At 53.1% G+C, this 24976-nt stretch overlaps 1 protein-coding gene across 3 annotated transcripts; it reads left to right on the top strand.

The window, feature by feature from the left end:
• The first annotated feature begins 670 nt into the window (after positions 1 to 670).
• On the top strand, positions 671 to 24691 carry TRAF2 (TNF receptor associated factor 2). Of its 3 annotated transcripts, none has more exons than XM_030961669.1 (10): positions 671 to 1934; positions 4145 to 4365; positions 4947 to 5025; positions 5376 to 5474; positions 14901 to 14972; positions 16527 to 16601; positions 18142 to 18501; positions 19468 to 19645; positions 21160 to 21308; positions 22006 to 24691. In XM_030961669.1, the coding sequence occupies exons 1-10, from the start codon at positions 1917 to 1919 to the stop codon at positions 22222 to 22224; spliced, it is 1470 nt and encodes a 489-aa protein (XP_030817529.1). In that variant the 5' UTR covers positions 671 to 1916; the 3' UTR covers positions 22225 to 24691. The 3 variants fall into 3 exon arrangements, with proteins under 3 accessions (XP_030817529.1, XP_030817530.1, XP_030817528.1); XM_030961670.1 differs by lacking the exon at positions 671 to 1934 and adding an exon at positions 2909 to 2937; XM_030961668.1 differs by lacking the exon at positions 671 to 1934 and having other exon boundaries at positions 3388 to 4365.
• The last annotated feature ends 285 nt before the right edge of the window (positions 24692 to 24976 follow it).

Genomic DNA, 24976 nt, shown 5'->3' on the forward strand with positions numbered 1-24976 from the left:
TGGGGGCGGACTGCACGTGCCTGTACACCCTAAGACTGGCTGCCGGCCCTGCCAGTCACACAGCACCCGGCAGGGATTGGTTTGTTCTGCGGCGCTGTCAGACCCGTTGACCTGCTCGGCTGAGCCTAGCCGAGCATGCGCAGTGCGGCGGTTCGGGAGCCGTGTCGGTTTTCCCAGGCCCGTTGGCACCGGGCGCGCCTGCGGACACCGGCAGGGCTGGCGAGAGATGTGCCGTGGGGGCTTCGTATTGCGGGGAGCCCGGCAGAGCGTCCACAGGACGGACACGGGCATGGGGACGGTCCGGAGGGGCCAAGGGAGGAGTGGCTGAGGGCACTGCGTTGGTTCAGCCCAGAGAAGGCGATACTGAGGTCAAACCTCGCTGGGGCTGCAACTCCTCCCGCGGGGCAGCTCCAATCTCTGCTCCCTAGGACAGGGACAGGAGCAGGGCACGGCTGGGGCCGGGCCAGGGCAGCTCAGGCTGAGCTCAGGGCAAGGTTCTTCCCCCAGAGGGTGCTGGCACTGCCCAGGCTGCCCAGGGAATGGGCACGGCCCCGAGGCTGCCAGAGCTCCAGGAGCCTTTGGACAGCGCTGCCAGGGATGGACAGGGTGGGGTTGTGGGGGGGCTGGGCAGGGACAGGGGCTGGGCTCGATGATTCTTCTGGGTCCCTTCCAGCTCAGGGGATTCTGTGATTCGATGAAAATCCCTAAACTGCATCAGAATCGCCCAGAAATTTACGCAGCCGCAGTAAAGGCATGAAAATCTGCTCCTGCTCTCGTCATTTCTGAAGCGAGAGGGCACAAAGTTAACGCTCCCCAGGCGGATTTTTGTGGGGTCTTCCCATGACAAAGCGCAGGATGAGTGGCCAGAGCCCGGTTACGGTGATGATCCAGGCATTGCTCGGAAATCAGGTGCCGGGATGGCCGGGGGGTTTGCATTTATCATCTGTCACCGCAGCACGCCTGGCCCCGGCTCCCAGAGAACAGGAGAAAGCAGCTCCGGAGGTGGGACATCAGCGGAGTGCAAGACTTTCTCCTCGGGCCGTGCGGTGGAGCCGGGGCGTCGCAACAGCAGGACTGGGAGCAGCCCCATGGTCCCGTCCCGCGGCGGGCGTTCCAAGCAAGCCTTTGGTGCGGGTTTCCTGTCCCTTTGGGAACAGCACGTCCTGCTGCCAGGTCACGGTCATTTCAGGAAATGCAGACAGGATTTTTCATCGATAGATGACATCACCAAGTTTTCCATGCCGGTGTTCGCAGACCGGCTGTGCTGGGAAAAGGGCTGTTGCAGCGCAGTGGGTGAAGCGGTGCCCATCCCAGGGGAGCTGTGCCCGTGCCATTCCCGGTGCCGACACACGCAGGGATGCACTGTCTCCGGCTCCCTGACAGGGAGCATCCCGCCCTGACGGTGCCTGAGCAGCACCTGGCCCCTCGCCAAGGGCTCGGTGTCCCGGAGCCCCCCGTGGCCCTGCCGCGCCCTTCACTTCGACCCGCTCCTCTCCGGCCCCGTCTTCGCAGCCAGGCTCCCGGGAGAGTCACCTTGGCCGCTGTGTCACGGCTCTGACGGGCGAGGATTTCCCCGGCACCGGGTGAATTCCCCGCAGTGAGAACCCGCCCATCTCCGCCCCGCCGGCGCAGCAGGCTGTAAAACCCCGGAGCCCCCGCGTCGGAGCCAGGCTAGGGGGGCAGGCAGGCTGGGGATCCCGGGTGACAAATCTCGCCGCTGTGACCTTTTGCCGAACAAGTTCCGCTGCGAAAAGCACCTCGCCGTGACCTCAGTGCGGGCTGCGCCGCGCGTTTCCCCCACACGGCATTTTTCCTGCCATCGCCGTCCGGCCGTCTCCGTTCTGCCACCGCCCATCCTTCCCGACCGCTGGCCTCCACCTGTCCCCCGAGCCGGCGCCACGGGACGCGAGGTGGCCATGACACTCTGTGCGCAGGTAGGCGAGGGCCCACTGGTGCCCAAAATGGCCAAACGTGACTTTAAAACAATTCCGCCAGGTGCTCGCTCTGGTCCGTTTCCGAAGGGACCAGGGGCTGCTCACCTAGGGAGTGCACCGGGAGATGGCTGTCCCCGATGGGACCGCGGGTGGGTCAGGTTGAACACCACAGTCTTCGTCCCCCCCATTTGCCCCCCAGCAAATTCAGCGGATGCGTGAGGGGGGTCCCAGGGGATGGATGGGAAGTCCCTGGGATGGACGAGGGCACCCAGGAAGTCCTAGGAGGCGGATGAGGTGGGCTCAGAGGAGGGATGAGGGAACCCAGGGGGTAGATGGGTAGTCCTGGGAGAGTGTGAGGGTGTCCCAGGGGTCTGGGTTCTTTCCCAGCAGGGTCGCCTGAAGCAGGGATATGGCAGGGGACAGTGGAAAGTTAGCGAGGAGTGGTGCTGGGGAAGTGACAGAGGACGGGGTAAGGGAGTGACTGAGGAGCTGAGGGGAGGTGACTGAGGGGGTGACAGCGGGGGGTGGCAGGGGACATAACTGGGTGTGACAGTGGGATGGTGGGGGTGGTGACAGAGATTGATGTGAGGGTATTGGGGGTGCAGACGTGGGTGACGGTGGGGTGGTTGTCGGAGTCGGGGCGTCGAGGATGCAGGGATGGGTGATGGTGTGTTGGGGGCATTGGGGGTGCAGGGGTGGGTGTTGTTGGGTGGTCGAGGGTGTCGGTGTGGAGGTGTTGGGATTACAAGGGTGGGCGATGGTGTGGGGGATGTCGGGGGCCGGCCGCTCCCGCGGGCGGGGCCGCTCCCGCGGGCGGGGCCGCTCCCGCGGGCGGGGCCGCTCCCGCGGGCGGGGCCGCTCCCGCGGGCGGGGCCGCTCCCGCGGGCGGGGCCGCTCCCGCGGGCGGGGCCGCTCCCGGACGGTGGGTGGGGCCCGGGCTCGCCACACGTGTCCGGGGGCGGGGCCTGGTGGGGCTTCCGGTGCGGGCGCGCGGCGAGGGCCGGTGAGTGCGGGGCCCTCAGGGAGCGGCGGGGTCGGGCCTCGTTCCGCTTGGAGCCCGGCCCGGCAGAGAGCCCTCCTGGCCGCGGGGAGTCCGGGCCACACGGGGGCAGCCCTGGCCTTTTCTCCGCTTCGCGGTGTCTCTGCTTGTGGGGGCTCCTCCCGGAGACGGGCTCGGGGCGTTCAGCCTGGATAAGAGAAGGCTTCGGGGCGACCTCACTTCAGAACCCTTTCCAGTGTCTGAAGGGGCTCCAGGAGAGCTGGAGAGGGACTGGGGACAAGGACATGGAATGACAGGACAAGGGGGAGCAGCTTCCCACTGCCAGAGGGCAGGGCTGGATGGGATATTGGGAATTGGGAATTGTTCCCTGGCAGGGTGGGCAGGCCCTGGCACAGGGTGCCCAGAGCAGCTGGGGCTGCCCCTGGATCCCTGGCAGTGCCCAAGGCCAGGTCGGATGGGGCTTGGAGCAGCCTGGGACAGTGGAAGGTGTCCCTGCCATGGCAGGGGGTGGAATAAGATGAGCTTTAAAGTCCCTTCCCATCCAAACCACGGGACTCCACGGGTGTTCTCCTTAGGTGTTTTAGGTGCCTGTAGCATGTAGTCACAGGGAATGAAGGTATGAGATGCATAAGCAGCTAAAACAAAAGCATTTTATTCTTTGCTTCTTTCCAATTTGCTCGTGCCTCTTATGTCCTCATTTTCCATCCCTCTGGAGAACCCTTTGTGCCTGATTGGGTGCCACCACTAAATCTGGGCTCCACTGTGTGCCCAGCTTCCTCCCAGGAACATGCTGGCTTAGCTGCCTCTGGGCAGAATTTTGGTCCTTCCTGACAGCTGACAAGCTGTGGCTGTGCTGGCCAACAGGTTTTTGGTGAACTGAGTTTATTCTATTTATTTCTTATCACCTTTAAGACAGTTTTTTACCTTATTTAAAGCAAGAAGACTTGATATCCCTAAACAGGCTACATTTCAGTCAGCTCAGACAGGGAGTTTTATTAGGTCTGTCCTTCATGTCTCTGTGGTCTGGATGTAGTTCTAAAATTCAAGTTTCCTCCCATATTTGGGAGGTGAAGGTAGGGTTTTAGTGTGGTTTACATCAGTATGTTTACTTGTGTTGGGGGACAGTCTAATAATCTGTGATAACACAGTTTATATGACAAATCACCCCCATGCAATTATAATCAGTTGGAGAAAATACTTTTATTTTCAGTCTCTGGAGATACAGCCAGAACTTTTCGTTCACATGGCAGCAGCAAACTCTTCTCCACCTGGTTCTCTGGATCTAAACCAGCCTGGGTTTGCAAAGGAGATCCTGGGAACTAAACTGGAGGTCAAATACCTGTGCTCCGATTGCAAGAACATCCTCAGGCGGCCGTTCCAGGCGCAGTGCGGCCATCGCTACTGCTCCTACTGCCTGAAGAGAATCATCAGGTAACTGCTGTGCCTCCAGTGGGAAGGCACAATATATAAAAAGGCATTTTCAAGAACAAAAGCAGAGAGAGGTGTCATTTTCAGGACCTTCTCAGTGAGGGAGCTGTGTTCAGTCATTGAGATTCAGCATCATCTCTTCTCTAAGGGAATATGTAATCTCTGACTTGCCTTTGTTGATGCTTCAAAGTTCTCTTTTCCAGAATCCCCTGCATTGGTTTTGCCATTGAGGAGGCAGTCCAGGTCTATCACCTATTTCCTTCATCAGTCATAAAGTCATCATTTCATTGTTGTGTCAAAATGGGAGAGGTTTAAGCACAAGTTGGCTTCCAGAGAAGTCTCTTTGTGTTCTATCTTCCTCCTACCTTTGTGTGAGGAAAGCCTAATAGAATGTTTAATTGGCAGAAGAAAAAAATTAGAAATAGGCATCAGCAATACACACAAGCAAAGACTCAGTGTGTTGCTTTAAAAATAAGAAAACATTGTCATTTCATCAAGTTACCAGAAGTCAATTTATTGTTAAATCTTTTTTTAAAATTTTTTTTGTTGTTGTTGTGTTTGATTATTATTTTTCTGTCTGATAGTGCTGGACCTCAAAAGTGTGCCAGCTGTATCCAGGAAGGAATATATGAAGAAGGAATTTCTATTTTGGAAACAAGCTCGGTAAGGAAAAATACATTGAAAGAAACCTAACAGAACACTGGTGTCAGTAATACCAGTTACAGTTTTTGCTTAAAACATGAGCTCTGAGAACTTCTTATTCTTAGGAACCCTTTTCTTCAGCTGTGAGAAGGGTGATTACTGTGTTGGACTCCTCGGTGCTGAAATCCAGGTCACGTGTGTGTAGTGGTGCCCTACTTAAAGCTGTCACAGAGATTTGGTTGCTGTTAACACACCTCTGAGGGTTGATGGGGCAACTGGTCTGGGAGGAGTTTTCAGAAAGAATTCGAAGTCCTGATCAAAACTGCAGCCCCTCAGTAATATTTGTGGTCTGCTTGTTTTTTCCATTTCAGGCTTTCCCAGACAATGCAGCGCGGCGGGAAGTGGAGAGTCTGCCTGCTGTCTGCATCAACAGCGGCTGCACCTGGAAGGGAACCATCAAAGAGTACGAGGTACAGGCCAAAGCAAGGCTTGGCACATCTGCATCCTTCTTCCCTCTGTTTTTGGGGAAGGCTCAGGGTGTTTGTGCTTGCTGACAGTGGGGGAAAGTTGTCAAATCCCTGGACTTTACTGTCAGCTGGAGAGGTTCCCTGAGTGAGGATTTGTGTGCCCTGCTGAGGGCACAGGCTGGACTGAGATCAGTTCAGATTTGTTTTGTGATCACAGGGATTTGCTTGTGAGCATGTTCCTTCCATGATGGGAACCACCTGCTCTCCTTGCAGCTCTTTTCTGCTGTACAAGGCTGTCAAGAAATTGCTGTGCTGTTAAATGGTTGTGAATTTCTCTGCATTATGTGAACCTAAAACTCTTCAGACTCCATCAACTCACAGAAAATTACCTGATCCCATTTCAGCTCTCTCCAAAGCTACCAGGACAGTGGGACTGGATGTTGGGTACTCTCTGGTCACCCATCATCCCAAACTGTTCTGGGACAGAAGGCTGCTGGACAGGACGGTTTTTTCACCTCATTTCACCTCGAGGAGTCCACTAGCTTTTTAATCCAGAGTTTTAGTTGTGGCTGGGGGTGCTTGGTCTGTAGCATGTGACTGTATGTGAAGCTTTTGGCTCCTGAAAGACAGTTTTGTCATCCCTCTTGGAATGGCAGAACCACCACGCGGGAGGCCTGAGATAAGAGGAATTCATTTTATTTCTCTCTAACACTCACTCCAGATTAAGATCATAGCCTGGTGGTTCACAGAGCTTTGACAGTGACTGAGATGTGTTTCAGGAGCAGGTTTAACCTTGGTCTGTCCAGGCTAACATTGGGATTCTCCTGACGATGCCATTGCAAAGTGGAAGGAAGAAGCAACAGCTGTGCATCTGAGCGTTCTGCCCAGACTGTGCCTCTGCCTGTTAGCAGGGAGATACTTCTGCAGCTTTGCTTCCTTGTCCTGCTGTCTGAGCCTTCTGCTGTGTGCTCAAAGTTTAGTCCAAGAGATGAGGATGTCAGTGCTAAATGGTTCTGCTGCTGTGAACCCCCATTTGTACATCTGTGAGAGGCTCGTGGTGTGGATGTGGGACTGAAGAAGTGTCAGGTGAAAAGCTTAACACTACCACAGCACAGAGTTTGGGGATTGCCTGTCCAGGAACAGGACACCCTGGTACTGAGGTTTCAGGTTCAGGCTGTGCTGGTGGTGTCTGCAGATTGTTTGCTTCATGCTTTAATTTCTGCCGGTGCCCAGAAGTCCCATATCTTCTGCAATGATTACAGTGAGCTCATCTTCATTAGACTAAACCAAATTATCTGTCAGCAACTTCCAGTGCTGATTGTGCTGTGGCTGATGAGCTGTGCTGAACTTTTTCTTCTGGTTTTAAAAAAAGTCTTAACGTGTTCTTGCAGAGCTCAGCAAAAATCTTCCGCTGCCAAAAGTTCTCCCTATGTATTCTGACAAGTGTTAGAGTGCTTGAGTCTGGCCAGAGCTCCCACTGGGAGTTCAGAAGGTCAGCAAGCTGTCCTGGGATCAGGGCTGCAGAAGCATGTGATGCCCCAGAACCTTGCGCACTGCTGATGAAAAACTCCTATGTGGATGAGCCTGTGCCATGTTTTCACTCTCCACTTGATCTTCCCAAACCCCAGTTTGGCGTTTGCTGGGACAAAGGATGATTGATAGAGGTGTGGCCCTGGCATGTGTGGGCTGTGGGTCTGTGGCATCTGTGATATCTTCCCTGCCAGGAGTTTTTATGAGTCTCGGAGAGTACTGTGTGGTAGAAGGGGTGTGAGGGTTTGGAGCAGTGCTGGCTGTTTCCTCTCAGGGGCTGAGTCACCTCTCCTGCCTGCCCTGGTGGCATTCAGCCTAAGGAAGAAGGTTATTTTGTGCCCTCTCAGGAAAAGCTGGCTCTTTCCTAGGAACTGGTAGGAGGAGGCAAGGTCTGGCTTGTGTTATCTCCTCTCATATGCCTGCCAAAGAGCTGTGGCATTTAATCAGGACTGGCTGTCCCCATGCTGCCGAAGCCATGTGTGTCGCTGAAGAGGGCTGGGAAAGGAGGCGTTGAATGGCTGTGTTAGCCCAGAACCTTGTGATACCTTGGGCTAAGGTTAAACCCAGCCTTCAGGGCCACAGTGCAGAGCTGCCTGGTGCAGAGGAGCTGCATCCGTAGCTGTGCTGTGGGTAACGTCCTGCAGCAGCTCAGCACTCCCACTCTGGAAAGTACCTCAGAACTATTTCTGAGAGGACATGGAAAGTCCCTCAGAGTGAATTCACTGTTTGCTAATTTTAAAATCCTGTGTTGTGCTGAGAGAGGCTGCTCTCCCCTTGCAAACTTCTGATTTGCTAATCTTACCAGGGCACACACAGGGGAAACATGTTCTGCAGCTGGAAAGCTTAAACCTCAAGAAAAGGAGTAAAATGGATTTCAGTTTTGCTTTCTGTTCAGGCTAAAGTTTGGCTCTCAAAGGGAAACGCAAAACTGAATGAGCACTGTTTGCTTGGACATGACTTGCACTCTGCTTCAAGCTGTGTGGACGATATGAAATATTTAAGTCTGGATTTATGGCTGCATTTTTCAGAGTCTGTAAATATTTTGTGGCATTTGGATAAAGTAGTTTGGGGCACGGGGGCTGCAGGGTTTTTCCTTTTATTAGTGACCTTTTTTCCTGATGAGTCTGTCTGCATGTACATTTCGAAAATCAGGCTGTGGGCATGAGCCTTTAGATTCAAGAGCAAAGTCTGAGAAGGGCTGCAGAAACTAAACTCAGCCCATTAAAGCAAAAGGAAAAACCTCAAAAACAGTCCCAGTGATATCCAGGAGAGGGAGTTTGTGGTTCCTCAGCTCTGGTGTGTTCCTCCCACCCTACAGTACCTCTAGCTGTCCATGTCCCTCTCCTGTTTATCAACATACTGCTGTCAGTTTTCATACACCTTTCATGTATGCCTTTCATCCCACCAGTTCCCTTCCTGTGTCCTCCCCCCAGGACTGGGATGGGAGGAGGGGGGTACATGGGGTCAGCTTTGGCATTCCCCTTGGTTACCCCAGACAGGGGATTTAATGCAGCCCTCTTCAGCTGGAAGCAGAATTAACTGAGACATAAGAAAATGAAATTGCCTAAGTTTAGGAAGTTTTTAAGTTTTAAAACTTAAAACTAAGTTTTAAGCTTAAACATGACATCAGTGTTTAAGTTTTGTGGGGCTCAGATCAGCTCAGCTCCTGAGGCCAAGCAACAGTCAAGTGTGGGAACAAGCTGGCTTAATCCATGCTGGAGGGAACGTGCTATCCTTGAGTTTGTTGCCGTCATTTTGGTTTTAGGAAGTTCTTTGTAAGTGGAACCTGGAAGGCTGCAGAAGGTGCAAAACTCCGATCCCAAGTGATGTTACTCAAAAGCCTGTGGTGTCAGGAAGGATGTCTACAGCCCCTTCTGGGCTATGTGGCTTCCTGGCTCCAGAAGAGCAGGATAAGCAGGGATTCCTTTCTGCCCGCTGTTCATACTTAGGAGATGCTGTAGAGCCCCTGCCATGCCTTATCTAGGGAAAGCTCCCTCTTCAGAAGGGCTGCTGGGGGCCCTGAGCGTGTCCTGCCCCTCCTTCCCAGCTGCAACCCGGGAGTGCCCCAACAGGTTTTGGTGGTGATTTTCAGCTGAGGCTGAAACTTCATCTTCAGGGTTTTGCATATTGCTTAGAGGAGAGCTGTTGGTCTTTGAAGCTCGGTCACCTGTCTCCTGCTCCACAAAGTTGTTCCTCTGAGTGTTGTATCATTATTGTCTGTGTTGGGTACAACACTTGAGGCGCTGTGGCAGGAGCACTTGGTGCTGCTGTTGCAGGGTGACCAACCTTCTCTTTAAAACCCAGTGCAGCATTTATTGGCTTCTTTTGAAGGTTTTGGCTCCAAATTCTGGGCTGATGGTGAAGTGCAGTTTGCAGCTAGCTCCAGCAGGACCAGACAATTTTCTGGTGAGACAATCCCTGACTTGCACATGGATGTGACCAAAAGGACCTTCTGCTTTTGGAAAAGGGATCAGACACACCTATACTTTCCAGAGCCAGAGCTGAGGCCCACAAGCACATCCCAGCCACAGTCCCCACAGTAGCTGGTGTAGCTGGCTGGCCAGACACGAGGCAATTTCCTGTCCAAACGTGTGGTGGGAGGTAGAGCCACAGCTTGTGCCAGAGAGCATGCGTGGAAGGGAATTGGAAAGCCCCGGCTGCAGAGGGTCTGCTCTTCTCTTCTGAAACCAGCTCAGCCTTCTTGTGGTGGCCCAGAAATTAATGGTTTTGACATCTGCTCCTTGGAGAATGAAAAGCCATAAGTCACGAGGTTTGAAGTGGAGGGGAGTGCTAAGTGTGGTTCATATGGCTCTATGCTGTGAGGAAACCCCTCACCATGAATGCAGGTGGGGGAATTGTGGAGGGATTTGGAAAAAGTATCCTGGAGTGTACCACCACTTCATGCTTGTTCATAGTTGAAAGCAACCAGGAGTGGCAGAACCTATTTTTAAAAATTACAGAAAACCTGCTACTGCTTCAAATGCATTTTGTACTTTCCTCTGTCCTAAGAAATCACTCTTGCCTTCACACTTGTCTTCAGTACCTGAAACACTGCCTTGGTGTCCCTCTACCAGCAGTCCCCAAATCAAACCTCTGTCTGATCAGCCCTAACAGTTGATGAACAAAACTCCAACACTGAAAACAAGAGTTCCTGCCCTGGGTCTGATCAGAGGCTTGAGCCAGGCCCATAGGAAACCCCACAAGGCTTCTTCTGCCTTTTGTCCTCACTCAGGTGGGCACCAGGGCACTGAGAGCAGTGAGGGTGTGCTGGGTTCCCAAGCCCTCACTACCTGCCCAGCTGGAGCCAACAGTACCTAGTGATGCAAACTTCATCTTTGGTTTTGACAGTTTCTTTGAAATGATGCTAAGTGAACTTGCTTGATCTGTCATCAGCATGTCCAGCAAGGGAGGAGTTTGTGTCTGGCACCAGCCTGTGTGATGGTCTCAGAAAGCTCCCATTCCCGTTTGGCACTGGGAATTATAGACTGGGTTCCTGCTATCCAGCCTTGTGTTGCTGGGCTCCATGCAGAAGCACAAGGACTGGGTGTGTGGTCACCCTGTACCTGGTAGCCTGACTCACCTGTATGGGGAAAGGTTCAAGCAAGTCTGGCATAGAACCAGCTTAGGACTTCTCTGGCAGGAGGAGCTGCAGCACAGAAGGGCATGGGGACTTCAGAGGAGCAGGGCATCCCAAAGCACCTGCCTCGTGTGGCACATTTCCATCTTGCAGGCTCTGGAGCCCCTGGGAAACTGACAGAGGTGCACGAAGCAACCGATGCTTCTTAGCACAAAGGATTCAGGTTCCCTCAAAACTCTCTCTTTTATACTGGAGACTCATTTTCAGTGTTTTCTCTACAGTTTCATGGGCCCACCCTTTTACTTGTAGCCAGGCTACTGTGTCCAAGAAGCCAAGCGCTGCACATGGCAATGCTGGGGCTGGAGACCACCCAAGCCCTCGTAGCCACTGCTGTGCCCTGTGTCATGGCAGCTGGCTTTCCTCTGCCATCCTGGTAGTTCTGTTTCCTTCTTGTTGCTCCCTTCCAGCTGCCAAGCCCTTGAGCTGTCTGCTTATGGGTACTGTTGCTGTGCTCAGAGGAGATGATGGAGTGGCTTTCCAAGACCAGGGGATTTTGCAGGAGAGCTGCAGTGTGCAGCTCACTCTGAGCCTGTCCTGCTGTCCCTTGTCCCTCTGCCAACCCTGCCCTTTGCTGTGACCTTTCCACGGGCTCTGGCAGAGGTATCTCACAGGACCCGCTTCAACAGTGGCATTTCCCAGCTGCCTGCCTTGTCCCTTTGCTGGAGGGGGAGCCCAGTGTCATGCCGATGGATTCCTAGCATGGTTACAAGACCTCAAATAAAAAATGGGACCTGTATGGATGTGGCAGGTTATGAGCAGAGCAACCAGGCAGCAGGGGCATGTCCTGTCCACCAGAGTATGGAGATAATGATTTCCAGCAGAAGCCTCTTCCAGAGTTGAAATTGAATTTAGGGATGCCCTGAGGTGAAATGGTGATCAAATTAAACTTCAGTTTTCCCTCTTGGCTGAAGGAGAAGTAGGGGAGCAACTCATCCTGGCATTGTATAGAACCAGAGAATATCCCAAGCTGGAAGTGATCAACAAGGATCATGCAGTCCATTTCCTGGCCCTGCACAAGACGCCAACACAGACACCCCACCAACCCCACCCTGGGCATCCCTGGCAGCGCTGTCCAAAGGCTCCTGGAGCTCTGGCAGCCTCGGGGCCGTGCCCATTCCCTGGGCAGCCTGGGCAGTGCCAGCACCCTCTGGGGGAAGAACCTTTTCCTAATAATCCATTCTAACCTCATCCTGACACAACTCCAGCCATTCCCTTGAGTCCTGTCACTGGCACACAGAGCAGAGATCAGAGCTGCCCCTCATGAGGAAGCTTCAGAGCACAGTGAGATCTGCTCTCAGCCTCTTTAGGAATGATCACTGTGTGCTCCAGTGATCAGCTGCCCTTACCAAAACCCACTTTTCCCTCTGTTTGCCTTCACTCCCCTGCACAGCTGCAATGCAAGAGTGCTGCCCTTGCTGGCCAGGATGAAACAGCCTCATCCTGCTGCCAGAGTGTCCAGAGAGAAACTTAGTCTGCAAATACTGCAAATTTAAATCATATACAACTTTTCTGCTTTCCTAATACTTAGGTGGGAGAGTCCCAGTACCCACAGACAGCTCCATTTGCTAGTAGGCCTGCAGGCAGAGAGGAGAGCTCAGCACTTTTGAGCAGCCTGGAGAAGAGAAGGCTCTGGGGAAACCTCCCTGCAGCGTGTAAGTGCTTAAAGGGAGCTTGGAAAATATGTAGAGAGACTTTTTGCACGGACAGATAGTGACAGGAAAAGGGAGAGCAGTTTTAAACTAAAAGAGGAGAGATTTATATTAGATGGTAAGAGGAAATTCTCCCCTGTGAGGGTGGTGAGGCCCTGGCACAGGTTGCCCAGAGCAGCTGTGGCTGCCCCATCCCTTGGAAGTGTCCAGGTTGGATGGGACTTGGAATGACCTGGGATAGTGGAAGGTGTCCCTGCCCACAGTAGTGGGGTGGAATGAAATGGGCTTTAAGGTCCATTCCAACCCAAACCATTCAATTATTCCGTGATTCGGATTTCCCTCACACACAGTCCCTGACCCTGATCCTCTTGGTTGCCCTGGTCCTCCCATGGGCAATGGTGTCCGATTTTCTAACCTTTCTGGTGACCTCCCAGAGAATGACATGTCTGATGGTGGTGGGTGATGGGCGGGTTGCTGTAGGGTTGTATCACTGTTTATTATTAGGGAAGGAAATTGATCAATCAGCGGCTTTGGTTGTAATTCTGTGGGAAGAACCAGGTGTTGCTGAAGGCTGTTAACTGCCCCATTTGATTTTCTTGCTTCTTCTGTTGGATGCTGCAGGCTGGTATGTGCCTTGCTGGGTGAGCCATTGTCTTCCAGCTCCACTTTAATTCTTCCATGGCTGTCCCCTCTCTCTGATGCCTGTCCAGCTTGATTTCCATTCTGGTTTCCCTCTGGGAGAGTGCCTGCTCTTGCCTAGTCCCATGCACAGCCGTGGATGGCTTTCTAGAGCTCCCAAAAACTTTCCAAGCAAGTGCCTGGATGTGAGTGTGAGTGGTGCTTATCCCTGTAGCAGAAGCTACAGCTGTGGGTTTGGGAAAGATATAAACAGGAAGATTGCCCCATTGCAGGAGGTGGAGTGTGGCAGATCAGGCTCAAGTGCCAGCCCCTCTTTTGGCTCCAGGGTGGGTTGGATTTCTTCCAGGAGTGATACCATCTATCTCTGTTCTGACACCCACGTGGGGCAGGAGGAACAGGGGTTTCCAGAAGAGCCTGAAACTGTTTATACAGAAATGTTTGGATCTGCGCTGGCTGAAGCCTCTGGGTGTCTTTAACTATTTACATACAGAACAGTTGCTCTTTGAGCTCCTTCCCATGCTGCAGGCAGGGCTGCCCATTCTTGGCCATTACATCATGGTGCAGCAGGGAATCAGGATGGAGGATAAATGCTGGGAGGTGGGGAGTGTGGAGAGGGCGGTAATTTCACACCCACATGTTGGCATGGGAGACCATAAGTTTAAAATACTCCCTTTTAAAATAGTTGCCTCTGCAGTGAAATTTCCTTCTTTCAGCCAGACCATCTGTTCTGCCAGTGCTTTGTGGTTCATGGGGTAGATGTTATTGGGCGTTTCTAGAACGTGAGAGCAGTAGGTGGGTAGAAAAAAGGGCTCACTCCCTCTGAGTGAGTGGGATAAAGGCAGGCACTTGACCTCCTCCTCCTCTGCAGGCAGCAGTGCCCTCCAAACCCCGCTGGCTGGCCAGTCATCTCTCCAGTCTCTCCAGGGACACACAGTGAAACTCTCAGGTTAAGTTACTCACTTCAAGCATAAAAAGGAGAGAGTGACCAAGAAGCTGGGGTGGAGTTACTGCTGGTTTCACTTTCCACTTCCTGATGTGTGACACGGTGAGGTTTGTACGTGTTCCCCTAGAAGGTAACAGATTCATTTTGACCAAATTTTCCAACATCTGGGTTCAGATGGCTGCATTAGAAATGCTCCTGGTTGGATTTTTTTTCTGTCCCTACCACAGCAGTAGACTTCAGTGCTCTTATATTTTAATTTGAGTTTTGATCTGCATATTCATGGTGTTTCCAATGCCTTGTTTCAACTGGTGGGTGTAGAACAAGAAGGTTTAAGCAGTGTGGAAATGGCACAGAAGCAGTGGCATGTTCCAGCATTCCATTTAGCCAGCACTGTTGCCAAAGAGTCTACTGGGGACAGAGGATCACGTTTCGCTGGTCGTTTGTTCAACCTCTCTGGCCATCATCCAACCCTGAGTCTGGCTGCTTGTGTGCAGGGACTGGTAAATGAAACAGTTTAAAAACAGTTTTCTTTCTGCTTGAAAAATGGTATTCTAGTTCAAAAGTGAAGATACAATCAGACAGCTCAGCCCGGCATGTGATGAGCTGTCACGGGGCCTCAGCTGACTGATAACCATTACAGTGGAAAAATGACCCAAATTAGCCTGCTGAGGTAGTGGCTCACTCCACTCAACCTGCATCAACGTGTCTTCTCCTGGAAGAGCCATAAATGGAGTTTCCCATTGATTATCTTAGCCATCAAAGCAATAATTTGAATTTTAAAAAATCATTGTAGCATCTTTTAAACAGAGGTTGGGTGCTACATAGACACCCAAAATCGGGGTAGCCTGGAGGTCACACAATGAGTCAGCAGCTCAGAGGGGATCAGCGTGACTAAGGTTTGAGTGTAGGTTGGTAAATCCAGTGTTCACCTGTAATAAGGTATAAACCCAGCCCCTTGGGATTGTGCCCATCACAGAACCTCCATGAGCCTTTTATTTGAGGACAAATATCTCCTGTATGTTCCTTCACAGGCTCATGATGAAGTCTGCCCTGAATTCCCGCTGACTTGTGAAGGCTGTGGGAAGAAGATTCCCAGGGAGAAGGTATCCATCTGACTCTGTGCCATGGGGGTATTTGGTGTCCTGATGGGCTGAGTTTGGCATTCTGGCAGCAGGGAGGAACAGAGTCCATTAGGAAATGAAGTGGGTAAAACAACTGAGTGGCAGCTGTTAATGTGGATGTGAGTTTTCCATAAGGATAGGTGTGAGGTAATGTGGCTCAGGGGCACTCGCAGGTCAGTGTTGGTGCTGCCACTGCCATCTCCCTTGGGACCATGTATGGGGACAGAGCCTCTGTGGGAAAAACACACTTATGGGTTTATGTTCTGTGTAGAGCAACTGCATCGACTACTGCTGCAATTTTGGAAAGAGAGCCCATGTCCAGCTATATTAATTGACATCTAAGTAATAATCTAATGGAATCCATGCTATAGCATTTCCCAGGAGCTGCTGGCTCCTGGGACAAAGCTCAAGAGTCTGAAAAATTCAAGTTTTGGGAAACATTTTCAAAAAGCACATTCATCTGAAACCATCTTGCCTTCTACAGGCAACTATTTTTAGTAGCAGTGTTGGAAAAAGCCCTTTAGCAGGGCAGGGGAACAGAGGCAGCAAAAAGGAGCCAAAGAGTTCTTCCAAATGGGCAGCATAAGGAGGGGCTAGGGGTGGGGGTACAGCCCGCCTTATCTGGAGGCTGGGGTTTGGGGTACAGCCCAGCTTCTCTGCAGGTGGGAGCTGAAGCCCTGCAGGAAGCCAGCTCGTGGGGTCCCCATGGGTGATCTACTCTGTGTTTAAATATTAACTCCCGTGTTTATTTCTCCAAACTCTTGTTGATTATTTGCTACCATGTTAACTCTGAGTAACCTGACTCATTACACAGGCCACGTGGATCTAGAAGTCTTTTAAAAAGTGGTTTAAAATCAGTTTTAATTGACATCTGTTGTAGCAGATGTAGGAGTTAAGTGGGGAGGGAATATGGTGGTGTTCAGAACAGAGCTCTGGTATCTGATGGTGAGGGGTGCACTAAACCCAAGCTGAAGCTGTGACAGTGCTCGTTGGATTAATCATGTGCTGTGTGGGAACCTGAACGAGTAATCTCAGTGCTGAGGGGTTAGTAGCACCTCTCAGCAGAAGTGTAATGCTGGGATGGAGGTAAAAATACCAACCTGTAGCACGTCCTTACCAGAGTTGCGTGAAGTGCCCAAAAAGAATGTGCCCCAAAAAGAATGTGTTTCATGGGGTTGTTGCCTGTGCCTCGCATTCCTCAACCCTCAGGGAAGCTCGTTATTCTGCATCCACAGCTTGATCCTGTACCCATTGCTTTTTCACTCTTGCATGTGCAGATGAGCAGTGAGACCTCCCAGCCATCGAGAGAAGGAGAAATCAGGCTTTCTTCAGGTGTCAGGGCTGTATTTGTATTCCGGTGAAAGTCACACCTGATGGCAGGCAGAGCCCAGGTTTAGTGGGCACTGTGACAGTTAGTGATTAGCCATAGCTGGGGCATTCTTCAGCTTGGCTGTAGTTTCCCAAATGTCAGTGGGGTGGAAAGGGAGCACTAGGGACACATAAGATCTGACACTGCTCTCCTTCCTCCCTTTCTAGTTTCGGGACCATGTGAAGACGTGTGGCAGATCCAAAGTACCGTGCCGGTTCGAGGCTGTGGGCTGTGCTGAGGTGGTAAGGGCTCCTCTCTTGGGTTTCCCTGGGGCTTTTCAGTCCCAGCATTAGAGTTCCTGCAAACTGCTGTTGCCCAAACTGTCACATGTGTCACATCTGTTTTCCTTCAGGTATTTGATTAGACCCCTTGCACGTGGAACTTCACATCATCTGCTGTGCAGAGTCTAAGCATCCCAGGAATTAAATTCCTGTGGGATGAAATCTCCTTCTACTTTTAGAGCACCCTAAGTGCTTTGGGACTGTGGTGGTTATGCTTCTTTCAGGGGGAATGGCTTCACACTGCCAGAGGTCAGGTTTAGATGAGATTTTTAGAAAGAAATTGTTCCTTGTGAGGGTGGGAAGGCCCTGGCACAGGGTGCCCAAAGGAGCTGTGGCTGTCCTTGGATCCCCTGGACAGGATGAGCTTTAAGGTCTCTTCACATCCAAGCAAGTGAGTAATGACTTGTGATTACAGTGATTCTGTAAGCAAAGTACTGGGGCCAGGCCATTTCTCTATGTCGCTTAGTTTTTGCAGGTCCTGCTGGTTCAAATAAATCCCTCCTCCAGGAGGTTATGTGAGGGTTTGTCCTTTGTTGCTGTTAGATACATCTGACAGAGCTTTTCTGGGAGGGGTTGGAGGAAGGCAGAGCAGACTAGTACAGCTGGGGGAAGCATTTAGCAACCCTCATTGTATGTGATTTGAAACATTTCTAAAACTAAACAAAAACCCAAACCACCCCCACCAAAACACATTTTTAAATTATTTCTTTGGTTTTTCCCCCCTATAAATGATAAATTTAAAGCTGATGTTGTGACCTGTGTTGTAGTGTGTTTTTATACTTTGTAATACTTTGAAGTAGTTTTGTTTTTGTATCCTCGTATTTTTCCCAAATGGTTTATCCCAGACTGTACCCCCCTCCCCTTACCTGTGCAATCCCTCTCCCTGGATGAGATCATCCCCAAACCCCCACCCTGGCTCTCTGTCAATCACTCAGCATCCCATCCCCTCCATCTAGAAGCTTCGGTCCAGGTCCTCGAGTGATTAGCCAGAGGCCAGGGGTCAGCCCCCCAAGCCTTGCCCCATACACTGTCCTAAATGTCTGTCCCCCAGTACCCATCCCTCAGGGTCACTTATTGGTCAGTAAAATGTTATCTACTTTCGGATTCCCCTCCCTTTAAGTGTAACCTTGGCACATCTCCCGGGGCTCTCAGCAGGAGCCCCCTGAGGTGCAGGAGCTCCCCAGAGCCCCTGGATAAAACCTTGGATTAACCCCTGCTAAGAGTCGGCCCTTTATCATCTACCAACGTCTCTGGTGTCTCTTCTGCTGCAAAGGCGACCAGCCCAGCTGCCCTCAGCACCCTCGGAGCACGGGAGAGTGTCTCCCCGCTGTCGGCCGGGTTGGGGCTGCCCCTCCGGTGTCTGCTGACTCGGGACTGGCCGAGGGTTCCTGAGAGGCTCCCCAGAGGGACAGAGACAACCTGGATAGGAGGAATTTGTTCTGTGGATGGTGACAGTGTAGATTGCACATGCTGAAAGGGGGATGTATTTCTCTTCATGTAGGTGGAAAATGAAAAGCTCCCAGAACATGAAAGGAAGTGTTTGGCAGAACATCTCTACATGCTTCTGAGCTCTGTGCTCAGCCTCAAGACTGGTGCTGGGGACCTGAAGCCCCTTCCTGTCCCTTCCTCATCACAAAACAGTTCCCCACTTCTGGCATCAAACTCACTGTGCTCAGAGTCGGAGCTCTCCCGATCCCTAGAGCTCTTGGGAAGGTGTGAGGCCCTTGAGAGGAAAACAGTTACCTTTGAGAACATTGTCTGTGTGCTTAACCGGGAGGTGGAGAGAGTGTCCCTGACAGCTGAGGCCTACAGTCGCCAGCACCGGCTGGACCAGGAGAAAATCGAAACACTGAGCAACAAGGTGTGTAACTGCTCACCTGGCTTCCCACACTCCCAGCAGAGGCTGTTTCCTGTTTCCTTTCTGTGTCATGAGCTAGCAAAGCTTCACCACGTGGTCCTGAAACTCCACAAATCTGAAGGCAGAACTAAAATACCCTGTGTGCCTGTGCCCAGCCCTCAGCAACTCCCTGGAAAAGCTGGGAATTTAACTGACCTGTCTAAAGCATCAGACCTCTGTTAATTATCAAACTGGGTGAGATACTGAGGGGTTCTTCCTCAGCACAGTTTTCTGACAAGAGCCAGAGCACCCAGAATTTCACTGTATCTCCTTGTGCTGCATCTCACCAAATCTGTGGGGCTGCTCACCCTCCAGAATTTTCCAAATGAGTGCTGCCTTTGCCAAAGGAGTGCCATCAGTGCTGCTGCCTGCAGCGACACGCTGGAGGGGTGAAGGAGCTGCCTCCACCAGTCTGCTCCAGCACAGTCCCTTGTGGAGGGCTCCTAGTGTTCCTGGCACCTGGAGCTGTGCAGTTTGCAGCATACCTGTGCTCTCTGGGCAACTGATCTGGCATGACCCTGTGTGAGCTGGCAGGGACGAACCCTCCAGAGGGTGTAGGTTCTTTTCTTTCTCAGTTTAGTTTTGTCACAATGCTGAGTTATTGGGGATTTTTTTCCCCATCCTCGCTTCTTATGCTGCTCAGCCAGTGGAGCAGCTCCTTGGAAGGAGTTTTACATTGGCTACAGGAAAGTTCCCAGCTCAAGCACTAAGCTGTTTTGATGGATCTTCTCCAGAGTGACAGGGTGCAGAAGGAAGCTTCAGTGAATTGGCTTATGTTGCTCGGTTTCTCCCTCCCTGCTCCCTGTCCATTTTGGAGGTCTCTCACTAAGGAGCCGTCCCCAGGGGATGCCGGGATCTCTCAGGGTTTGCCAGCTCTCCCAGGCCCCAGGGCCTGCGTTCCTAACCTGCACCACGTGTCCCACTGAGCAGGTCCGGCAGCTGGAGAGGAGCATTGGGCTTAAAGACCTGGCCATGGCTGAGATGGAGGAGAAGATCCGCAACATGGAGGCTTCCACCTATGATGGAGTTTTCATCTGGAAGATAACGGAGTTTGCCCGGAAGCGTCAGGAGGCGATAACAGGCCGCTCTCCTGCCATCTTCTCTCCAGGTGTGCAAAGTCCCTAAAATCTTTTGCATCTCAGCTGCATGTGGGTCCCATGGCAGGACCTTTGCTTGGGAAATGCTGCCAAGGCCAGGCTGAGAAAAGAAATATTCCATGTGGAAAGGAGTGTTTTGTCTTTGAGAGTGAAGCATGCAGAGCAGTGCTGTTCCAAGAGGGAAGAGAGGGCTGAGAGGAGAGAGGTGCAAGCTGTGGATGGGATGAGAAAGGGAATTAGCTGTAATTGTTTGGTTTGCATTAAATGTAAAGGCAAGGAAATACCAGCTGAAATCTATATTAAAGAAAAGGAAGTGGAGATACTGCTTGCAGAGTTGTGAGGACAGAGTGCCACAGGGTTTGGCAAAGGGCAAAATCTTGAGCTAAAAACAGCAAGTTGTACAAGGAAGGTTCATTCAAGGCCTGACCCAGGACAAGCCAGAGTGAAGGCCATCAGTCTGGGGGGGGGAAGGGGGAGGGCCTTACTGGCTTCTTGCTCTGCTCCTCGCCTGGGCCAGAGAGAGCAGGATGCCCAGCTGCATGGTCCCTCTCCCTGGCTACTCCCACCATTCTGGAGCCATCTTTCCTTCTGTTCCTCGATGAGTTTTACATTCAAAGGGTGATGAGAGTGCTGAGAAGGCCCAGAGGGGCCAGTGGGGATATTCTCCTTGGACTAGCAAAGGGGTCATCTGTCCTGAGAACCTTTGGGTAAAGCAGGTGGGGAGGAAGGAGCAGAGAAATGATCTGGGCATTTCCAAGAGGGATGCAGTGACAAAGATCTGATCTCTTGCTATTCACCTTGTGGGAGAGCACAGTGTCTCTGCTATTCATAGTCTGCCTGTTGAGAAAAGCACCAAGTCCTGCAGTAAAATATTGGCTGTGACCCCTGATCTCTGCCTGTGCCCACTGAGCCTCGCCCAGCCAGTCCCAGATGTACTGCTCTGTGCAGCTGTGGGAGGGTGACTTGTGGCAGGTCCCTTTCCAAGCTGTGACCCCACACAAGTCTAGTGCCACAGCATTCCCAAGACTGCTGGAGAAGGAAAGTGCCTGAAATCCCATCCTGGCCATGCCCAAGCCATGCTGTGGGAATCCAAATGAGAATTAAAGTTCACTTGCTTGAGCCCCTGCCTGGATCAGAGGCATCAGCTCACAGTGGGGGTGCTGAGAGTGCTCTGCCGCCAGTCAGGTGCTTTATGGGGGGGTTTGTTCCTGCTCATCAGTGTTACTGCCATGAACCACAGCTCCTTCAGCCCTGAGGTGCAGGAGGATTGGCCCAGCTCTGGGGCAGATCTCCCCTGGCAGTGAGGGAATAGCCAGGGGACTGGTAACTGCTCTGTGCACAGCATCTGCTCAGACCAGGGGCTGCACTGCCTGGCCTTGGGCTTTCCAGACCACCTCTGGTGCAGCCCAGACCTGGCTTCTCCCAGATTCCAAACTTCAGAGCCCTCAGATTTCAGAGAGATCTGCTGTTGCTAGGCTGTGCTGCATTGGACCCTCACTGTGCCTGTTCCACACTTCTCTAACAGCTTTCTACACCAGCAAGTACGGCTACAAGATGTGTCTGCGCGTGTACCTGAATGGGGACGGCACCGGCCGTGGGACCCACCTGTCCTTGTTTTTTGTGGTGATGAAGGGACCTAACGATGCGCTGCTGCGGTGGCCCTTTAACCAGAAGGTGGGTCTGGAGCAGAGCCCACTGTGCCCATCCATGGCCTCTCTGGTTTAGCACCCACTCGAATTTCTCAGCACTGTCACTCTGGGCCGCTTGGCAAGGCAGAGGAAGGGCTCTGTATTGGCTGCCCTGGGGGTTCCCCAGGTGTGCTGAGAGCACTGGCTGTGCTGTGGGGCAAGGGGGTGACTTGGGCTGTTGGGAATCGCACAGAGCCTCTGCAGGGGTTGAGGGCAAGGGAAAGTTGTGGTGGCCTCAGAGCTTGGGGACAGTGGATGCTCATTCCCTGTCAGGAGCTCAGATCCCAGCTCTTGGGCACTGCAGGTTTGTAGAACACATGGCGGTGGAGTGAGCGGGCACAAGCAGATGCAGAGAGGACAACAGCCCTGGCTCAGGGAAATACCTGAGTGCAGTGTCAGTTCTGAGAGCAGAGTGTAGGTTTTCAGTCAGTCTGACAGACTTGTGCTGCCACAGGGAAGTTTCCAGAGACAGGCAGGATGTGGGTATGGGGAGGGTTTCTACAGGACATTCCTGAGGTGATGTTCTCTGCTGGTCCCACTCAGAGGCATTTCTCTGATTTGCAGGTGCACAGGGTGGCTGTGGCTGCTGGTACCTGCATGCGTCACAGCAGGTCACTGGGCTGGGCTTCCATGGGCTGGGCTTTTATTCAGCCGCTCCCCTATGCTTTCACCTTTCCCCACAGGTCACCCTGATGCTTCTGGACCAGAATAACCGGGAGCACATCATTGATGCCTTCCGCCCTGACGTGACGTCCTCATCCTTCCAGCGCCCTGTCACAGAGATGAACATCGCCAGTGGCTGCCCCCTCTTCTGCCCCGTGTCCGTCATGGAAGCCAAGAACTCCTACGTGCGTGATGATGCCATCTTTATTAAAGCCATCGTTGATCTCACGGGCCTCTAACCCTCCTGACCTTGGAGCAGTGAGCATGGAGCCAGCACTGCCCAGGGCATCTCCCGCTTGTGCTGCACTTCAGGCGGGTCTGAGAGCAAGAGGGGGCACAGAGAGGGGAAAAGCCCTTCCTGAAAAGGGACCTTTGCTCTGAGTGGAAATGAGGTGTCTGATGGGAGCTCTCTTTCCTGAGGAGAGGGTTGGGTGGACACTGGCAGGTTGTGGAATATGGAAGATTCCCTGCAGGGACTTGGATGTCTGAACTGCTGCTGTCTGGACTCCAGTGGAAACCAGTGCAGCTCTTGCTCTACCAGTTTAGCCGACATCCACAGCTGTCTAGTAAAACAGCGGTTTGCCCTGCCTGAGCTCCACCTCCTGTGGATTTTGGCTCAGCTGTCTAGGATTTCCCTCTGAGATGTCCATGTTCCTGAAGTTGTGGGGTGCCATGGCTCTGCACTGCTGGTTGCTCCACACCCCAGGAGACAAGGAGGGTGTGTGACAGCTTCAGTGCCAGCTGGGCAAGAGAGACACAGACTGGTTTGATGCCGTTGGTGTGTTAGGAGGGTGCTGAGCCCAGCTGCAGGGCAGGGGAGCCCTGAGTCCAGCCCTTGCTGGGTGTGTGATGGGTGGTGTGTGCTGGAGTGTGGAATGGCGCAGGAGGTGCTGCTGCCCAGGAGGGACCATGGGGCAGCACCAGGGATGCCTGTGGGGAAGAAGTGAATCTGCTGTGGAGATTGTCCCTCCTGTGCCAGGAGAGGAGGATGACACAGAGCTCGGTGTGCACCCTGAGAGCTCCAAGCCCTGCCCCTCTCTGCCCTGTGTGCCGAGCAGCACTGGGTGGGATGGGTGCTGTGCTGGGAGCTGTCTTTGCTCATAGGCAAAGACAAAGAGAACTGGCTTCGTTTCCAGGGTGGGACAGCTCCACCAGCCTTCCTAGGGCTCCTGCTGCTGTTGAGCTCCACGTCCATCTGCGGCTGCACTGCTGTGTCTGTCTGGGCACTGCAACCTTGGGCTGTGGGATGTGTACTGTCTGCCCATGCAGTGGGCACTGCTGGCCAGCCCCTGCACTCTCACAGCGCCTGCAGTCACCAGCAGCAGGTCTCCCTCGCTGTTCCTCCCCATCCCTGAGCTCAGGAGTCATGGGGCACCTGGTTCCAGGTGGCAGCACCTGGGAGCTCTTCCTCCACTTGGCCAGATGTTGAACCTGCAGCCACCTGGGTAGCATCTGGGGGCTGGAGAAGTGAAGTATGCTGTCCCCTTTCTGTCCCTGGGTTCCTTCCCTGTGGACAGCACAGGTTCAGCAACCATGAGAAGGTCTCAGTGTTAGTGGGGAAGAGCTGGCTGCCACATCCCTGCATAGTGCCCTTTACAGCTTTGTGGCCATGAGTAGCTCTGGATGGGCCCTGATCCAGGGTGAACTCGAAGCTTTGTTGCTTCCTTTGCCTGGGCTTCTCACACCCCTGTCAGTAGCTGAATGTGCCCCAGGAGATGTGTTGGTGACAGGAACCAGGTCTGAACACCCTGCATTGATCAGGGGCCCTGGCTGGCTCTTGTGCTGCTCCTCAGGCAGTGAGGCTGGAACATGGTCACCCTCCTCAGAGGCTGCCAGGGATTGGCCCTCCACTGCCAGCAGCTCCTGCCAGGTGCCCAGCCTGGGTCTGATGGCTGCAGAGCCTGCCAGGGTTGTGGTCTGCTCACACCTTGGCTCTGGCACAGCCACCCTGAGGGGTCCAGAACACCATCAGGCTCTGCCCTGGCAGGGAGCCCTGCAAGGTCTGGCTATCCCACCATGTGCTGGCACAGCCCTGACCTACCCCTGGGGCTGTTTGGAATGTCCCTGCTGCTGCCCAGGAACTCAGGGGCCTCTAACCTTCCTGACCTTGGAGCAGTGAGCATGGAACCAGGAACTCAGGGGTGCCCAGTGCCCTGCCGGCTGAGCTGCACCTTGGCCCAAGCTGAACCTCTTGCGCCCACGGCTGCTGTGCTGGCCAGGGGCTCTCCAGACAGGTGCTGGGGTGACCTGTGAGCCCCCTTTGGAATCGGTGCATGGAACTTCTCACATGTGTGTGTGCAGGGTCTGGGGACAGAGCCAGCCCCTGCTGTTGGGGGAGGGGGACAGAAGCTGGTGACAGCACAGCCTGAGGTGGGAGAGGGGTCACAGGACCCCTCCCTTTGTGCAAGTCCCCTCCAGCCTGTCCCAAGGGACAGATCAAGCCCTGTGTTGCTGCTCTCACCCTGTGCCTTATGAGGAAAATCCAGGCTAGCAGAGCCCTGCTCCTATCTACAGCAGCTCCCCAGGGATGCTTGGAAAAGCCTGGGAAGGGACAGGAGGATCAGCTCTGCTCATAGAATTGCTGGAAGTTTAATTTTATGAGGGTGGAGCTTGTTCTATGTTGATCAGAATGTCTGCTCGTGGGGTGCTGCCTGCAGCGGGGCTGGGGGCTCTGGCCAGGTAGTGCCAGGAGGGACTGTGGAGACACTGGCTCAGTTGGGATGGGGAGGGGGGCGGGGGGGATCTGGGCTGCTTTCAGGGTGGGAACTGGTGCTCCTGCCCCAGCACGTGTTTGGAAGGTCTGTGGGAGGGTCGGTGCTGCAGCAAAGCTCAGGCTGAGCTCTTCAGGCCACGGGCTTACTGCTGGGGGGGGAAGCATGGCCTGTCAGCCCCTCCCGCTGGGAGCCCTTTCCTCCCCACCCTTCTGGTACTGCTGATGCTGCCGGGCCTTTTTTGGCTCTCAGCAGCTCTGGAGCTGGCAGCAGGAATTGT

This window comes from Camarhynchus parvulus, chromosome 17 (genome assembly GCF_901933205.1).
Source record: "Camarhynchus parvulus chromosome 17, STF_HiC, whole genome shotgun sequence".
NCBI lineage: Eukaryota > Metazoa > Chordata > Aves > Passeriformes > Thraupidae > Camarhynchus > Camarhynchus parvulus.

What these genes read in the sequence shown, in the direction of transcription:
- TRAF2 (XM_030961668.1), top strand. Translation starts at nt 4,088, where the DNA reads ATGACAAATCACCCCCATGCAATTATAATCAGTTGGAGAAAATACTTT. An exon ending in AGAAGATTCCCAGGGAGAAG is followed by an intron (nt 14,973 to 16,526) that starts GTATCCATCTGA and finishes CTCCCTTTCTAG; the next exon opens with TTTCGGGACCATGTGAAGAC. An exon ending in TCCTGCCATCTTCTCTCCAG is followed by an intron (nt 19,646 to 21,159) that starts GTGTGCAAAGTC and finishes CTTCTCTAACAG; the next exon opens with CTTTCTACACCAGCAAGTAC.